This window comes from Chiroxiphia lanceolata, chromosome 2 (genome assembly GCF_009829145.1).
Source record: "Chiroxiphia lanceolata isolate bChiLan1 chromosome 2, bChiLan1.pri, whole genome shotgun sequence".
In the NCBI taxonomy this organism is placed as follows: Eukaryota; Metazoa; Chordata; class Aves; order Passeriformes; family Pipridae; genus Chiroxiphia; species Chiroxiphia lanceolata.
Window position 1 is genome coordinate 3,146,735 of NC_045638.1, and position 18,648 is coordinate 3,165,382.

The 18,648-nt window shown below is 45.0% G+C and overlaps 1 protein-coding gene across 7 annotated transcripts in view; it reads right to left on the reverse strand.

Annotated features, from left to right (window-relative positions):
- The window catches only part of ERG (ETS transcription factor ERG), a 106,801-nt gene that overhangs the window by 30,346 nt on the left and 57,807 nt on the right, over positions 1-18,648 (reverse strand). For 5 of the 7 annotated variants that reach the window (XM_032678196.1, XM_032678194.1, XM_032678201.1 and 2 more), the window contains exon 2: positions 3,477-3,694. In XM_032678196.1, the coding sequence (XP_032534087.1) occupies positions 3,477-3,694 (218 nt within the window). Of the gene's footprint in view, positions 1-3,476; positions 3,695-3,890; positions 4,025-14,980; positions 14,987-18,648 lie in introns of those variants that run through there. The other 2 variants (XM_032678199.1, XM_032678200.1) reach the window with 2 other exon arrangements.

Genomic DNA, 18,648 nt, shown 5'->3' on the forward strand with positions numbered 1-18,648 from the left:
TGACCAGGGTGGTGCAGAAGTGTGTCCTGGGGTTCCTTGGAAACTCCTGGGGTGTCTCATCTTTGTAACAACAGTTCTGCTGGAAAGGTCTGAATCAAAATTATGCCCCATGACTAAGTGAAGAAGTTTCTCTTGAAGACAATTCCCCAGTGTTCAGATTACACATCCTTGCAGGAGTAGATGCCTGTTCTGCTTGCAACAGTGCAGATCACAGAAACATAGAATGGTTTGGGTTGGAAGGGACCTTAAAGATCATCCCATTCCACCCCTCTGCCATGGGCAGGGACACCTTCCACCAGCCCAGGTTGCTCCAAGCCCTATCCAGCCTGGCCTTGGACACTTCCAGGGATCCAGGGGCAGCCCCAGCTTCTCTGGGCAACCTGTGCCAGGGCCTCCCCACCCTCACAGGGAAGAATTTCTCCCTAATATCTGATCTCACCCTGCTGCTTTCAGTGTGAAGCCATTCCCCCTTGTCCTGTCACTCCAGATGCTGATGAAGAGCCCCTCTCCACATGCACAGGTATTTTATACAGATAGTGCAGACACCTCTGCAGGAAAGGCAGACAGCCCTGTCCACAAAGGGCAATTCTGGCAGCCTAAACCAGCAGCAGCTCCTGTCTGTTGGCTCTGCAGGGAGCCAGAGTATCACCCTGAGTGATTCAACACACTAACAGAAAATAGTATAAAGGAAGGGAGAATTATAGAATCATAGAATATTCTGAATTGGGAGGGACCCTCAAGGATCACCCAGTCCAACTCCCAGCCCTGCCCAGGACACCCCAACAATCCCCCCTGTCCCTCAGAGTGTTGTCCAAACCCTCCTGGAGCTCTGACAGCCTTGGGGTTGTGCCCACTGCCCTGGGGAGCCTGGTCAGTGCCCACCACCCTGTGGGGGAAGAACCTTGTCCTGAGATCCACCCTGAGCCTGCCCTGTCCCAGCTCCAGCCCTTCCCTGGGTCCTGTCCCTGCTCACAGAGAGCAGAGGTCAGAGCTGCCCCTCAGGAGGAGCTGCAGACCCTGATGAGCTGTGCCCTCAGTGCCCTCTGCTTCAGCTGGACCAGCCAAGTGCCCTCAGCTGCATCTTGTCTGGCCCCTCTGAACCCTTCATCATCTTCACAGTCTCCTTTGGATGCTCTCTAACAGCTTCATCTCTTTCTTATAATGTGACACTGCGTTACACTGATAGACATTTCGCAGATAAATCCAAACAGCCTGTTTAATTCAGGGTTTCTGAATGCTTATCCATCCCTGGGAAGTATTTTGAGCTCACACATAGAAGGTGAACACACTTAAATCGGGGGGCTTTGGGCAGCAAACCTCCACCCCAACCCGAGCACATGCCCCCAAGCCTCCAGGCTGTAAAACAGGCTGAACATGAGCCTGCCCTGCCCTAAAGTCAGGGTGTCTCAGGGTACCTGGCTCTCTCTGGACCAGGTAGGAGACAGAGGATTTAGTGCCTGGAGATGTCTGTGCTCCCAAATCAGGGCTCCTACCACTCCCTACTGGTTTGAGGATGCTGGTGTGGGACAGCAGGTTTTCCACATCAAGCCCTCACCCACAGGTTATGTGGGTTTGCCTGAGACTCAGTTTAACTGATCTGACTCTGGGCACACATTTTGGGTTTGGTAGGGGTCCTGACCTCTTAAATCAAACTATAATCCTTACCAGGGTTGCTAACAAGGACTAGGCAGGACAAGGTTTCAGTTAATAAAAGGTGGTATTGCTGCCCATGGTTTTGCCCATGTCAGCAACAGCCAAATTCCTGTGATGCACAAACTGAGCTCTAATATTCAGTCTAGTTATGTATTTCAGGAACCCTAGGCAGCAAATTCAGGATTCTGGCTTGACTGCTTTTAAAATGTGATTGCCCAACAACTCCACATGGATCTGTGCCATTTCGACTCTTCTTTAAGATCTGGGAATATGTCAAAGCAGGAGTCTCTCTATGACTGATGTTAGTTACAAATTGTTACCACTAATTACAAATTATTACCACTAATCTCAGTAACAATCAACACCAATTATCTACTCTAACGCACTTTATGGAATTTACACTAAGGAAAACTGGGATCAGTTTGCTTACACAAGTACTTAAGAGGCAGTTTTAGGAAGCAGGTAAGGCTGGTTTTGAATCAATATTCCATTTGTGATTATACCTGTACATTTGCTTAGCACAAAAAAAAAAATTGATATAAAGACACTTGAAATTCTGAATAACTAGGCTTACAAGAACACTTTCTCTAATTCTTTAAAACTTCAACTCACCGTTTATTTCCACGTACCTCAAATCTTTGACTATTCACTGGAAATTCTGATTTGGCTTCAGCACAATTTCCATTTTTACCAGTGAAGAGGTGTGATAAGCTGCCAAACCACTTTGCCCTGCTTGTGGTGCTCATCACATCAACACAGCAAGTGTGAACAGCGACCACAGAGCCCATGGCTGAGGTTTTTCTAAACAACTGGTGCTGGGAGATGAGATGAGAATGCAGCTGTTGGTGACAGAGAGATGTGAAGCACAGCCCTCACTGGTACATCACCACCAGTTGTGAGCAACTGACTCTCTGGACCTTTGCCCTTCAACAACACCAAAGGAAAACTGTTTTGACAGTGAGGCATTTTAAACAGGAAAACCCTTGTTTGGATAGTTTCCTTGAAAAAAAAAAATCTCCATTGTGTTTTTTTCAGATGGCCCAGAGAGTGCTCCTAAGCTTGGGGAAGCTGCTAATTGACACCCAAAAATTCACTGTATTACTCTTTCAGCCTAATCAATACAATTCTCCTGCGTAGTGACATTCACAAAAGAAGTAATGAGGCAACAGTTAATTCACAGACACACTGTGGATACTGCCAGCTGAGCTGAGTAATTTCTTTTCCTGTTCCTTCCTACTCCCCTCCCTGCCTGCATACATGTTATTTCTTCAGCATGAATTCTTCTTAAATACAACTCCACTTTTTGGCACTGTGTTTACAGTAAATATAAAAGCAAAGATCAAGAGTTTACTCCCTCTGCCATTACAAGATTTACTTTTTGTTTTCCCCTATGCTTCTCTGGTTATTTTTAGAGCAAAGGCAACTGCCCAAATTACTGCATTTGACAACTTCCACTGAGTGTTAGATCACACACCCCACGCCCTTGATGGATCAGTGGTGCTGCTCCAGCCTACAGCAAACCCTCATTTTATTAATTTCAAATATGTGCTCTTTCAAAGCAAGTTCACATCCAAAAATCAGCCACAGTCAGAGGAGACACAGAAGTCTTGCACAAGCTCATGAGAAGACTGTGCCTGTAGCACTTTTTAAGAGCTCCTAGCACCTGAACAGGGCTGAGGGGTGTGATGAGGAGATGTGAAGTCTTCTGGGATGGTAGCTGGTGTCCAGGTGCCACCTGGGGCATCTAAAATGGGGTCAGATTCACAGATTTAGACAACTGAGCTACACCCATCCTTTGAAAAAGTGTTCTTGAGCCTCATTACCTTGACCCATTAACCTGGTTGGGGTTACACTCCATCTTGATGGTGACTCTGGCCGGGGGCTGTGACAACCAGTCCTGCTGGGGGACACGTGGGCTCATCTTTGAGGTCTGCCCATATTCACTGGAGGAGGAGGCCGTCATCTCTGTCTTGGCGAGGTGGGGTGATCCGTAGGCACACTCGAACAGGGACTGGTCTTCGCTCACCACTGATAACGCTTCCTGCAAACAGGAGAAGGGTCAGTGGGACCACGTTTCAGAGCAGGTATTACAACATTCCCCCAGGAAAAGGGGCTTGTCCCTCGCACGAGGAGATGAAGTCATCAGTTGTTTATTACTTTTTAGGCCCACGAGTGCTGGTGGAAGTGAGGGCCCCTGGGGACAGACGTGTTGTCAGCTCTCCCCTGGGGAGACCCACCCCAGCAGTGGCTGAGCTGATGGGCAAACACACACCACCAAACACTTGGGAACAGTGGCCAGGAGCTGGGAGGGAGCAGAAGGCAGGATGGGTAGCAAAGCCTGGTCTGTGGAGTCCCAGGTAGTGATGCAGAGGGTCAGATCTGCCAGGGGTGCAGACAAACCACTGCTTTAACTGCCCCTGAAAGGAGCGACCTAAAGCCAGGCCTTGCTGACTCCCTGAAAGCTCCCCTTTCTTCCTCTGGGACACAGGCCAGGTCCCTTCTGGACCAGGAGCTGAGACATCTGGACACAACCTCCAGGGACCTTGCCCTTTCTGCCAGCATCCACCACCAGCTTCAGCAGAGATGCCCACCCCCAGGCCCGAGAGGACACAGTGCCCACCAACCTCTTCTCTCTCTCTCGTGGCAACCCTTCCTGGCTGGGCATCCTGCTCTGGAGCTGTGGGAAGGGCTTCCCCAGCCCCCTTCCCTCACCACAGTGGTTATGCCCTTTGAGGGCAGCAGGGCTCACCAGGCCCCTCAGTGACAGGGCCACTGCCATCATGTCTGGTTGGGGACCAGACAGACTCCAGAGGGAGGGAATGTCATCCTCTATCCCCAGTGCCATGCATCCATGCTGGCACCAATTCCTTCCCTGTGCTATCATGGTGATGCCTGGGCCAGGCTTGGGCTGGTGGTGAGTCTACCACATCCATCAGGAAGCTGTGGGAAGAGCTGAAACTCCTGAGGGGACACATCCTGCCTGAGATGAGGCTCCCGGGCCATGAGAACTGGTCTAGGCTCCCACACTCCTTCTGTCCCAGCAGTGCACAGGCTCAGGGGGCACCCCTGAAAAGCAAGCTTCCAAGGAAAGCACCCCTCTCCAGGGGCTACTTAGGGTGACCATGGTGCTTGAGGGTGTACACTGGAAGGGGCTGCCCAGGGAGGTGGTGAAGTCCCCATCCCTGGAGATGTCCAAGGAAGGACTGGACGTGGCACTCAGTGCTCTGGTTGACACAGTCACAGGTTGGACTTGGTGATCTCGGAGGGCTTTTCCAGCCTAAATGATTCTGTGATCCTGTGAGATGGACAGGAAGCACAGCACGACTCCCTCCTCCCAGCCTGGCAGCGAGGCAGGGATGGAGCAGGGGGTGCAGCCCAGCACCTCCCTCCTCACCACACAGCCCTCACCAGCAGCCAGGGAACAACCCCCAGCCCTGGGCTGGTGAGGAGGCTCAGTGTGCAGCCCACGAGATGACAGCAGCCGTGGAGGAGGCCAGCTGGCAGTGGCTGGAGGTGCAGGGGCCAAGGGTGGGGGTGACGAGGGGAGCCCGAGCCAGATTTTGGGGCAGGGTGCTCTGTGAACGACCCCACCCTCCCGAGGCAGCGTGTGTGGGCTGTGCTGCTGCCAGATCTGCTGCTGATGGCCCACAGGAGGACAATAAAACCGTGTGGCCCTGTCAGCAGAGGATGGTGGAGAAGGGAGAGAGAAAAGACACGGAGTCCTCCAGCTGCCTGCAGGCTCCCACTCTCCCTGCCTGCTGGAAGAGGACTTTGTACAAGCTCCAGCAGTCACACGCTGCCCTAAAAATCAGCAGTTGTATTTGTTCATTTTAAGGCACATGGTGTGACTCTTGGGGGTGTCCTGTGAGGGGCTAAGAGTCGGACTCGATGATCCTGGTGGGTCCCTTCCAACCAATGATGTGATTCTGTGGTTCTGCTTCTATCATTCCTTTTACCTACCTGGTTTGTGAGCCCTCAGAGCGCACTCTGTTAATATTCATACTTTGCTCTGCAACTGCAAAGGTGGGAACATCACTTTCTGCTTCTTACTGCTCATGAAACTTGAGATCCTCCCTTAATGTCTGGACTTGGGGAATGGGATCTCAAGCAGCCAAGCCACTGTGAGATTTGTGATTGCATCACTAAGTTCAGGCAGCGATCTGCACCACTTCATTGCTGATTTTCAGATGGCATTTGAGTGCAAAGATCACCACCAGGGTATCACCACTGACTCCCCAGTTGCTTCCTTGCTCTACACACCCACCAACCTCCACCCCACTACCAAACTGATGCTTCTTGGGTTTCTGGTGATGTGAACGTGGTTCTGTGAGACAAAAAGGATGCCAGAATAACACCTCTCTCCTTTTTGCCATGCTTCTCGTGCTCCTCTGGGTCTCTGATCTGCCAGAAACCTCTGCTGTTGGTGGTCTGAAGCTTTTCTGATGAGCCATTTCTGGGAAATTTCTGCAGACCAAGAGGTGGGAGGAGGTGGCTGCTGGTCCCTCGCTCCCCCAAAGATTCCTCCCTGGCTACACTGTGCTGAGAGACAGCAGGGAGCTTGATGTGCTTGGGCAGGAAAGGAGCAGAGATCATATCACAAGAACTAGAGAAAGAAAATGTAACACTGGAAAGAAAATGAAAAGCTCCTTCTCAGCAGTCCATGAGAGTTTTCATGAAAAAAAAAAAAACAACAAAATTAAATATATATATTCACAAATACAGCCAGGTGGTCACAATGCATCCCACGCCTCAGACTATCTAATCCACACTTTCCTCTTTTCTGCCCCACTGTACAGTAAACACATGAGCCAAAAACCCACCTAACAAAAAGTTAGTTTTGGAAGAGGGAACTCCAGCAAATACATGAAAGTGTGTATTATACAGGAGAAAGCAAATACAAGATTGCAAATATAACAGAGTATTACTTTACTTTCTAAGCCATTTACTAATAGACCTTTTCAAAACAAGCATCAAACACTATATAATGTATTTCTCATTCTCCCACACACAAGTGAAACAAAGGTGAATTCTGCTTCCTATTAAAGAGGAGTGCACCTGATAAAAGTTAATGAATACTTAGGGTAAATATAAATGCAAACACACACACAAAAAAATATGGGTTTTCTCATTATTGGCATTTCTAATGACAACAAATATTGCTTGTGCTATGGATGCCTATTATGTTGCAAAAATAGGGAAAGTCTACACATTTTAACTTCCTGAGGAGGACAGCAAAATGCTGGAAATATGAGCCCAATTACTAAATACTGTGCAAATACCTACAACTATGGCAAAAACAAGACACACATAAACGAACCCAAGAGACAGGCTTAAACTTTTAAGACATTTCAGAAGAAAATTCCTAGTTATTCACAGACAAAGAAAGCTCAATGTGCTTGCTGGGGTTTTGTTCTGGTTTAATAGCACTCATCTGTACTCCATCCTTATCAGTCAGTGCTCGCTGACAGGGCTGTGAAGGCTCTGGAGGAATAACTGAGTCCCTGCCAGCTTTGTGTGCTCTTGGGTTGGTCCTCATGTGGAAGCCTCATTAATGTGCACTCTGCAACTGTGAGTAGCTCTGACATTTCACTCCCAGTCCCCACTGATCTTTGCTGTCCCGTTTTTAAGGACAGTAGGATACGTATCCTCCCCTCTCTTGAGCACATTATAAAAGCTGAACTGGCCAGCTAAGCCTTTGCAAAATTTTGAGGAGTCAGCATAACTAAAGAACATGGTCTAAGCTGGGATTAGCCTTACTTCCTCTTAAACCACCTTTTCTCTCTTCTCACACCTAAATGAGATTGAGATTTCAGAGTGAGAAATATGGAAAATATGTTTAACATCTCTTCTACTCCTCCTGTGAGCCAGGACTCAGGCAGTCACACTGACTGTCCTCTCCTCCAAACGCAACCAGGACCATTGATGTCAACGTACCATCAACCACTACAGATGATATTTGTGGTCCTTGCATATCCTCACACACAGGGAAAAAAGTGCTCTGCAACTCAGGGATGGGAGTTGTGTGTCCAGGATTGTAACTGCTGCCTTTCTTCCTCTCAGTGATCTTAAATGACGGAATCACCAAATGGTTTGGGTTGGAAGGGACCTTGAAGATCATCTCATTCCAACCCCCTGCCATGGGCAGGGACACCTTCCACTAGACCAGGTTGCTCCAAGCCCCATCCAACCTGGCCTTGGACACTTCCAGGGATCCAGGGGCAGCCACAGCTTCTCTGGGCAACCTGTGCCAGGGCCTCTCCACCCTCACAGGGAAGAATTTCTTCCTAATATCTAAACTAACCCTGCCCTCTTTCAGCTTAAGGTCATTCTCTTTTGTCCTATCACTCCATACCCTTTTGAAAAGTCCCTTTCCAACCTTCTTGTATCCCCTTTAGGCACTGGAAGGGGCTCTAAGGTTTCCCTGGAGCCTTCTGTTCTCCAGGATGAACAGCCCCAGCCCTCCCAGCCTGTCTACTTAAAAGGTGAGGATTTCTGGCCCAGGCTTTTCTAAGTCCACTGACCCTGCAAGACACGGTGATGCTGAAAAATCAGAACTCAAAACAACCTGATATAACCTCATGTGAAACTCATCCTGTGGGGAAGCATAGAAACAGCATCAAGAAATATGAAGTATTTCTCAGCTCTGAAGGAATGGCTGACAATTGGCATAATTTTGGATCTTCAAACGTGAGCTCTGAAAGGAGAGTTCTAGCAGCAAACTGCTGCACCGAAACAGCTCAGAGAAAGCACTGTGGGTATTTCTTCCTTGAATACAGGGACTTAGGAGTGTGTTTTCTGCTATAATTGCACATGCAAAAGCTCCTGGGCTGAACAGAATGTAAAAATTGTCAGAATTCACAATCATGAAAAACAGCGGCATGGCCTGGCCACGTAGAAATGTAAACAAAACTATTAACACTGACAATGTTTGGCAAGGTTTTATTACATATGGATGCCAGTTCTATTTCTAGTAAAGGCTTTTCATTACTCATTCACATCTTAATCCTTTTTTTCTCATCCATATTAATGCTGTTTCTGGGGCAGTTTGGCAACATCAAGCCACAAGTGGGATAAAGCAATGTAAACATTAACATTACCAAAGAGATGCATTACAGGGTTCTTTTCATTTTTGACAAGTTATGTACCTTTGTAACAACAATTTTAGTAGTGATTGGGTCATTTTCCTGGATTTCACATGGCAATAACATGTTCTCAGGGCAGCTCAGAAACAAAACCTTTCATTTCTAGTAACCGCTGCCTAAAGTTGATATGAAGAAAGCAACACATGCAGTTTATGACAGAAGGTGAGAAAGGCAATTCATGCAAATCTGTGAAGCAGAGCTGTTGGTATCTGAGGCCAACACCGAACACAGATTTTCTTTATTTCATCTTCCTTTTCCTCTCATGACATCACCAGCAAGACAAACAAAAAAATCCCCTGTTCCTTCATTAAGACTTTTATTTTATAATCCCTCGTACCGTGCAAAACCTGGCTTCTCCCTTGGACTTTCTGTACTAATGATAAAAGAACAAAATGATTTCTCTCTTTGGTTTTGACTTATGCTTCACTGATAAGTTTTTTAAAATAGAAAAAGAATAACAGACTGACAAATTTGTAGAACAATAGGTGCAGCAACGCCTTTAAAGTAGTCATAAAGTCATTAGGACAAAGGTGTTTACTTAATCAAATGCAAGATTACTTGGCCTGGAAGCAAGAAGTTACAGGAAATGTGATTGAAGTAGTTCCCATCATGAGAAGTATATGCAAGCTGCCCTGTCCTTTAACTGCAATGTCAGGAACTAAGGACAAAGACTTTTTTTTACTAAAGCTTGATCAAAATTAAGGAATGGCTAAAAAAGGCAATAAGGTGTGGAGTTGTACAGCATAATTTGCTTGTGCAGAGGGATCTTGGGGGAAAAATACAGTAGCAGGATGTTAAAATACTTTGGAGGCCATTCTAACCCAAGGGTTAGAAAGGGCAATGGTTTTAAATTGAAAAGTGTTGGGCTTTTTGTTTTCATGGGCAATGTTTTAAACTGAGTTTACATTAGGAAGAAATTCTTGGTTGTGAGGGTGGAGAGGCCCTGGCACAGGTTGCCCAGAGAAGCTGTGGCTGCCCCTGGATCCCTGGAAGTGTCCAAGGCCAGGTTGGATGGGGCTTGGAGCAACCTGGTCTAGTGGAAGGTGTCCCTTTCCATGGCAGGGCTTGGAACTGGATGATCTTTAAGGTCCCTTCCAATTCAAACCACTTTGTGACTATGATTTTATGATCTCAAAATATTCAGCTCTGTTTTTTCTTCATTCCTTCAGATTTTTCCATGGTTTACTGCTCAATCCCCATAACAGAAAAGGTTTAGTAGATCTTTTTTAGCCCCCTTGTCTATCCAAAATCTATCAAGTGATTTCCTGCTCAAGAAAAAAAAAAAACCGCTACAAGAACTTTCAAAGTCAAGAACTTACTGGGCAACACTGTCAAAATCCAAGCAGACAATATCACACCAGTATGATGAGAAACACTGTCCACAAACCAGCAGGATACTGGGCAAGAAGTGCACATCAAAAGGAGGATGCATGAAGAGACACAAATACAGCAACAACCCTGGTTGTGCATTGAGATGGTACAGATGCTAAAATGCATTTATTGCTTGGACAGTCAGCACTCAGGACTCCAAATGGACCTGTTACCCTTGGCTTGCAACAACTGCAACTAAAAACTTTTAATTAGCTTTGCCATATGTCCACTTTTGACACACGGTTTTTTAATATTTCTCCTCATTAACGTAAACAACTTTTACTTCTTCCCTAATCTGATTTTATAGCAAATAAGCACAAGCTCAGAGCTCCACACAGCCACAAGTTCAGACACGGGCTGTTTCCCATCACTTCTCGCATGTCTACGGTCGGTCAGAGAAATTAATTCTCCATTTTGCAAAGAATTCTGACATCCTGAGACTTATTTTCATCTTAAATTAGACCAAAAGCTGCTATAAGAAAACTTTCACCCAACTGTTTATTAAAAGGACGGATTGCAACGGGCTGGCGTGTGTTTCGCAGATGTTACAGCTTTCTAATAAACACATTTGGAGAGGACCTGTTTTTTTCTGAGGGAAGATTGTTCTGATTAAGACCATGCAATTAGACCTGTAGGCGTTTCCATGCTTTTTTTCACTCATTATCCTTTGTATACTCGATGACATTTGTTACTGAGGTTGTTTAAATGGAATTACACACGACTGTTACTGAGGGAAGGAACAGGTGACAGCGTGGAGGACAGCACACAGTGCACACCTTGACCAAGCCTGCTTGCTACTCTCTGTTCTTCCTCAGGCTGCATCTCCTGATTCTCTAGGAACTGTTTATCTGGAGCGAAAGCCTAATTCCAAACAGGCCAGGAATGTCATTTCCACGCTGGAACAGCGAGCACACGCGAGGCTGGACACCAGAACCTCTCAGAGCAGCGGGCAGCCTTCCAGCCTGAAACCCTGCTCACGTCTGCAACAGGCACCACTGCACGATGGAACAAGCTGTGGTCGAGCTGCTTAAAGAGCTTCCAGCCTAAATTTGCAGCCCTGCTTTAAAGCCAAGTCTTTTGAGCCTTGGATTCATGGCATCCAGCAGGAATCGGTGGAATAAAAGACAAATGATTGATGTTTTAGCCTTGCTGGGGCGTATTAATCACTGTGCTCATACAACTCTCTCCTGACCATTTGTAAGAGGAGGATATTCAATACAGTGTGTGGAACATACTGGAAAAGGTTGCTGCTCAAAATGCAGTCACCTGAGTCAGGAATTGCCATACACATCTGGAATATGTTTTCCTTCTAAATCTCCGAGCCTTGGACTCATTAGATCAGACAAAAATCCACATATTCTATTCATGAGAGAGTTCAGGAACAACAAAAAGCCTTGGCAAGTACAAGATAGGAAAGACAGATGTTGTCCTCACCTCCACCCATGAGAACCTGATTGCCAGCTCAGCGAACATCCCCCACCTCTTTGCAGGGAGCACTTGGATGGTCCCTGTTAACCCAAACACAGGCCTGGTGCTGCCCCTTATCAGCCATTTCACCTCTTGCTGAGGAAAACACAAGGATGTTTGGAGTGCCACTTGAAAAAAGGAATAATCAAGCATCCATCAAACCTGATGTTATGGAATTTCGGGCAAGGCTCATTTCTGGGAAACAACAGCAGATGTCTGAGGCCTTATCCTGCAGCGTAAACCCTTCTCCTGACTTCACCAGGAACGTGAACAGAGGCCTCATGGCTAAGCCCAAAGGCTTCATATTTTGTGCCTCGATGAACAAATTCTGAAATATTATAAATTCAAATGTAAACTGTGCTGCTTTATCACAATTTTTAATATATAAACCATCATTCCTGAAATGTCAGCTAACCCTATTTTTGCCCAGGCTATTTTTGACATGTCCTATTATCACAAGGTAATATTTGTAGCATAAAGCATTCAAATCCAGGTCTCTAGAAGCTTCATAAAGTAAAAAATCACCGTTCCACTCTTGCAGATGGGGAAACTTTGGTTAAGAATTACTAAAAAAGGGTCTTGGTTTAGCAAACATATCTCCTTCATGCCGAGCTCTGTGTCCTATTGGGGATTACCCTGAATCTCACACACTGAGATTATCACACCAAGCAGAGCAACTTCCAGAGGTCAGGAAACATCTGATTTGAAGAGCTGCCATTTCACAATGATTTGTTTCATCTGCAGCCTTTATCTGGCAGTAAAATGCAAATTAACAGCTTGACACCAAACCAGGAGTTAACTAATGGAAGTAGGGAACTCTTTTGTGCATGTCACATGCCCTGCACACCGTCAAAGCAACCCAGTGGCCTGGTACAAATGCAGCAATGAAACCCTCCACCCTGCACCTGCTTGAATTTCAATGCCCAGGCGACTTCAAGCTGCTTGGAACCAGCTCTGTCCATGCAAAACCACCAAAGAACTGCACCTGCACCTCAGAATTCTCCTTCTGCATGAGCAGAGTGCTGGAAAATCACTCAAACACTGAGGCAACACCAGGTTTTATCAAGTGCACCGTCAGCTGAACGAAGAGGTGGCTGCAGGGCTGGAGCAGCACAATGATCAAAATACATATTCCTGAATGATTATGTCAACCCTTACATCCCCAGTGTTAAAAACAATACAAAATATCCTGCAGATTGTATATTGTATGAGCATTTTTAAAGAAACTGTAGCTTTGTATGCTTATTTTAGCACTTCCATCCACGTAAAGAGCTCTTAACACAGAAGTCTGAATGACTATTTTTTCGGTCAGTACAATAGACTTTTCTTCCTTTTCATCTTGAGAGTATTGTCAATTATGGAGGACTTTGAAAGCTCGAAGTTTTTTCCTCCTCCATGCTTGGCTGTTAACTTCTAGGGCTTCACAATGCCTGGAAAATCAGGAAAACTTGGATATAAAACCTGAATTTCTGTCTCAGCTCAGGGCAAGCCTGTTGTTTTTCTAGTATAGGCCTACCTCAACCTGAAGGAGCAGCCAACCTTCTACTTTGTTGAAAAATATAAACATCTGTGTGTTTTTCCAGCAGTCTTTCAAGCAAAGATTTGTTTGGCAAAACAGGTGGCAGGTTTGTAAAGTGGCCCAGAGCCCAAGTGGAGGGAACTGAGGGTGCACAACCACACCTGCTGTGAACTTTAGTTGATAGATCAAAATGATATTGGGGAAAGAGTCTTGGGAACAAAACAGTTGCCCAAAACAAGATATTGATCTCATTCAAGACCATCCTATCCTTTCTGTGTCTCTTCTTACAATCTTTTGCATCTTGGGTAGCCCCAGATGTTCAGCTGGGTTGTCTTCAAGAGTTATTGTGTGTTAATCACAGTTAGTCTCCTGTCCACAATTAGAGGCTTTGCTTGTACCCAGTAACAAACCCTGGTATACTGGGTTTGGAAACTCTGTTGAGAAAATTTTTAACATTTTTTTTTTTTAGCCTTATTCAGAAGATTTTTGCAGTGTTATCACCAGGTGGTAACATTTGCAACTCTTTTTTCCTACCATCCAAGCAAAAACCACAAAAAGATTGTACAGTACATTTATACTTAGCTTAATATTTGTTCACTGTGGTGGGTTGACTCACCACTTATATATCTTTATATTTAATTACATATTCCCATTATATATATATATATATATATACACACATATATATATGCATAAGTATATGTACAGACACACATTTTTAGATAATCCCACCCTCAATCTCTGAACAAATTTTAAAGTAAAAATAATTCAGGCATCAAAATACTTTTCTCTGGGGCATACTATGGATCAAGGACAAGCTCACCAGCAAAGTGATTAAAAATAAAAACATACAGGAAGGAATGAAGAGATTTCTACTGTCATTATATCGATGAAAAAGTTAAATACTAAGGGTAAAACTGAAAAACAGCATCCAAATGAGTTTCTTTTCCACTGACCCTTAGGTTTTTATGAATGCCTGACAGCATTAGGGGAAATAACACTTGGATGGTGGCCATCAACTGAACTTCTCAGTGACCCATCATTTCCCTGCAGTGTCTCTGCGTGTGGTGGTTGGGCACGTGCACACACGAGCAGGATGAGTGAATCACTCACCTTCTGCTTGGAAAGACTTCAATTCCAGGGGAATTTTAGCTCCAAATATTAGCTAGCCCAAAGAAATCACAGGAGAACCACAGGTTGCCCACTGGGTGTGTTATCTGCTGCATCCACCCAGCAGCCAGGAACGGGAATCACCCAGGGAGAGGAGGGAGCGGGATGTGCTCTTGGGCATCTGCAGAGCTGCTGTCCTGCAGCTCAGGCTCCTCCTCAGGGACTCCTTAGAGCTGGAGATCCTCCTGCCTGCTGCACCAGGCTGGCCAGGTCTCAGATGCTTCCCTGTGTTCACCTCCATGCACATTTAAAACCCTCACCTTCCCATTTAGAGAGCACTTGCCACGCTCAGCACTTATTAATTTCCTTGCTTGATCTTTTGGCAAATGCTGCTCCAACCATCTTTATTTATATGCATGTTTTTATTCACTTCCAAATGTATTTGTCTTGATGTAATTCTCCCCTGTGAGGGTGGGGAGGCCCTGGCACAGGTTGCCCAGAGAAGCTGTGGCTGCCCCTGGATCCCTGGAATTGCCCAAGCCCAGGCTGGACGGGGCTTGGAGCAACCTGGGATTGTGGAAGTTGGCTTGGATGATGATCTTTAAGGTCCCTTTCAACACAAACCACTCTATGATTCTATATTTTGTACTGACTTCCCCCACATTAAGTAACTGGAATTAAAAGGCAACTGTCTATTGCTATTTAAAACATTCCCTACCTTAACAGTGCTCCCCCTTTCTCCACAACACTGGAGCAGAAAATCTTGTGTTTACATTATTGTCCCTTCCTTTTCCTCAGACACCTTTTATTCTGGATCCTCCATGTATACATTGACTATATACATACACAGTATTATATGCTTCTCATGGTATTCCCCATTTTACAAGCATATGGAATCTTGCTTGGATGGGTAATCTTTCTAAATTCAGAATGAACTTTCCAAATATGCCCACTATGTATGTAAAATATGACTTCCTGTCACGATAACCTTTCCAGTGTATAGCCCAGCATACTTTCCTATAATTGTTTATAAGGAATATCTTGATTCATACTTCTGCACACGTTATTTTAGTCATCTGCCACAAAACATGACTAATGAAATTACTACAGGGTTGAATGTCACAGTACTAAGTAATTTCTGGGGGTGCAAAGAGTAACACATGAGACTGCTCATAAAATAGCAATAAAGTGTCTGCTTTTGTTTAAGGATATTTAACCTGCTCTGCTGAACCAGTAAAAATAAGAAGTTGTTTTAGCTCAAACATTAACCATGAGATCAAAGAGATTGGGATGGGGTTTGACATATTGCAGTTAAAGAAGTAGCCAGAGCAATGGATTGGAAGAAAAATGTTGTTTCATACCTATGACTGACAGAGGTTGGAGTGAATGTTCTTTGTTTCTCCCCAGATAAATCAAAACAGAACCATCCCAACAGGAAACTCTCACACAACACAACAAACCCATTTACTTTATGACAGTATAAAAAAAAAAAATTAATCCAAACCTGTGGTTTTGCTTTTAAACTGAGTTCCTATTACTTTATTTAAGCAACAAATTTCTAAATAAAATCACCAATCCAAACCCACAAAATACAAGCAATTAATTCAGAAAATGTTCAACTGTTTCTATTCTTTTCTCCCTTTTTTAGGAGACCTGCCTCACAAATTCAAACTTTCACCCCAAACCATTCATTCTACACTTCTATGAACTCATGGCTCTGTGACCCTTCTCTCTGCTGAAACTCAGCCACAGCAGAAACAGGTTGTGGCCCACTTTTAACTTTACATGTGAAGAAGAAAAGGAAAATGCACATGTTGATATCTTTGATGTGGCAGCAAGAACAATCCTGCAGCTTTTCCCCGTGGCAATATTTCTTCCAAACTGCTGATTACCAGAGTTATCCCTCAAAAAACCAGGCCCTGCAGCTCTTGGTGTTGGCTCTGTTTTGCAATGGCACCAACATTAACTCTGGAAGGACATAAAAGATCATCTTCTGCCGTTGATGAAAAGTGAGCTGAGAAAGTCAATGCAAATAAAGAGAATCTCAAGCCCCAAATTGTGAGACCTGCATTTACCACAGCAACAGAAACCATTAAGATGCTTTCCCCCACACCTCACTAATAAGGCCAAGTGTCTAACACACATTACTGTAGGAAATGAAGCTGGGAGGATGCAAAGCTTAAGACGTACTGAAAGAAAATATTTTTATTTACTTTCCTTTGGACTGCATTGAAAAACAACCCCCAAAATGTCTTTATATACTGCAATCTAGGCCTTCAAACACACAGGAGAGGTAGAGAGGTCTGCAGGCTGTTTCTCTTTTATTGTTTCCCCAAACAAACCCATTTCCTACAAGCTGTTCCCATATCTTTTGTGCCACGTCCAGCTTCCCAGAAAAACAGCAGGAAAACAAAGTGTGAACTCAAAACAACCCATTTCCCCAGAACAATGTGCCATACCAAGGAGAGGGAGAGCTGGAGGGGAGGAAGGCTGAAGGGGAAGGGGGGAAGGGAGAGAGGGAAGGAGTGAAGCTGTTTTGATGCTGCCAAGGGACTTCAAGAAAAAAGGAAGGAGGAACTTTTAGAAGTCACAGTGGGGAAGAGCTGTGAGTTGTGTAACTGTAAATATGCAACAGGCAAGTTGCCAACTATTTCAAAGGATTTGAGGTTTCAAAATCGTCAAGGAGTCCAACTGATTTGTGCTCTGGGTTTGGAGCTTCCAGGAACACCTTTACATGTCTGAGAGCCAGAAACTACCATATCTTTTTATAGACTACTCGAGCCATACTTGGTCATATTTTCAAGTTGAATCAGTAAGGAATGTAAACAGACACCATTTATGCTTCTCTGCAATCTAATAAAATGAAAGCATGGACTAAATAAAGCCAAATGATAGATGTCGTTCGGCAAGAAGGGAAAACCAGATGATCATGTTCATTTAGTTCCTGGCTGACCTGAGCAATCTCCAAAGTTCCTGCTAGTCAGTAAACCAAGAAAACCTACCCACTAAACTCCTAATGACACCACTCATTGAGAGACATGTGATAAAAGCCAATGATAAATGTCACTATGCCATTTTAAAATCCTCTTTCTGTATTGGGCTCGCCAAGGACATAAAAGCAGAAAAGGAGGAATAAAAGTAAGGAAGCAACAAATTATTTCAGCCTTTCCGTCCATGAGGATTACTCAAGTAAGAAAAACATAATTTTTAGAGTCAACACAACAACTGGAATGCTTTTTCCCAGATTGTGTCCTGGGCTGCACCAAAAGCACTGTGGGCAGGAGGTGGTGGTGGGGATTCTGCTCTCTGCCCAGCTCTGGTGAGATCCCACCTGCAGAGCTACCTCCAGCTCTGGGGGACCCGAAATAAGAAGAACATGGAACTGTTGAAGAAGGTCCAGTGGAGCTCATGAAGATGATCCCAGGGCTGGAGCAGCTCTATGAGGAAAGACTGGGAGAATTGGGATTGTTCAGCCTGGAGAAGGGAAGGCTTTGAGGTGACCTAATTGTGGCCTTCCAGGACCTGAAGGAGTTGACAAAAAAGATGGAGAGAGACTATTTCCAAGGGTCTGGAGTGACAGGACAAGGGGGAATGGCTTCAAACTGAAAGAGGGTAGGGTTAGATTGGATGTTAGGAAGAAATTCTTCCCTCTGTGGGTGGGGAGGCCCTGGCACAGGTTGCCCAGAGAAGCTGGGGCTGCCCCTGGATCCCTGGAAGTGTCCAAGGCCAGGCTGGATGGGGCTTGGAGCAGCCTGGTCTAGCGGAAGATGTCACTACCCATGGTAGGCGGGGAGGGAAACTGGATGATCTTTAAGGTGCCTTCCAACCCAAATCATTCTGTGAATCCATGAAATCAAGAATCTGACCAGCTTTGAAATCTTTGGGTAGGGAGATGCTGCTTCTGCAGCGAAAAAATAACGTGGTTCATTTCTTTTTTCTGTTGACAAAAGATGCAACCCCACAGATGTTGCAGTCACTGCAATTCAAACCCACGGTCCCAAACACTACAATGTGTCAGCAAGACCTGGTATGACCATGAAAGGTGCAGTCTACAGAGAAGGAGATGTGGTGCAACACTCATGTCACAATGTACTGACTTCCTACTGTGGACTTGTATTAAACTGACACAATACTGCTGCAAGAAGCACCTTTCAATAGTATTTACTAACCATGAATTTTATGCAGTCCTAGATGAAAGAAATAAATGGACACAGAAATAAGGGAAAGCATTAGATAAACCTTTCACTGAATGCTTGCAGCTGACAGAGACACAAGTTGAGAGAAACAGATACAAAGCACAAGTTAATTGTGTGACCAGTGTGACTGTCTCAGTTGTGTCAGAGGTTATTTTTCAATTTGAATGAGCAGAAGATAATAAATAACGGA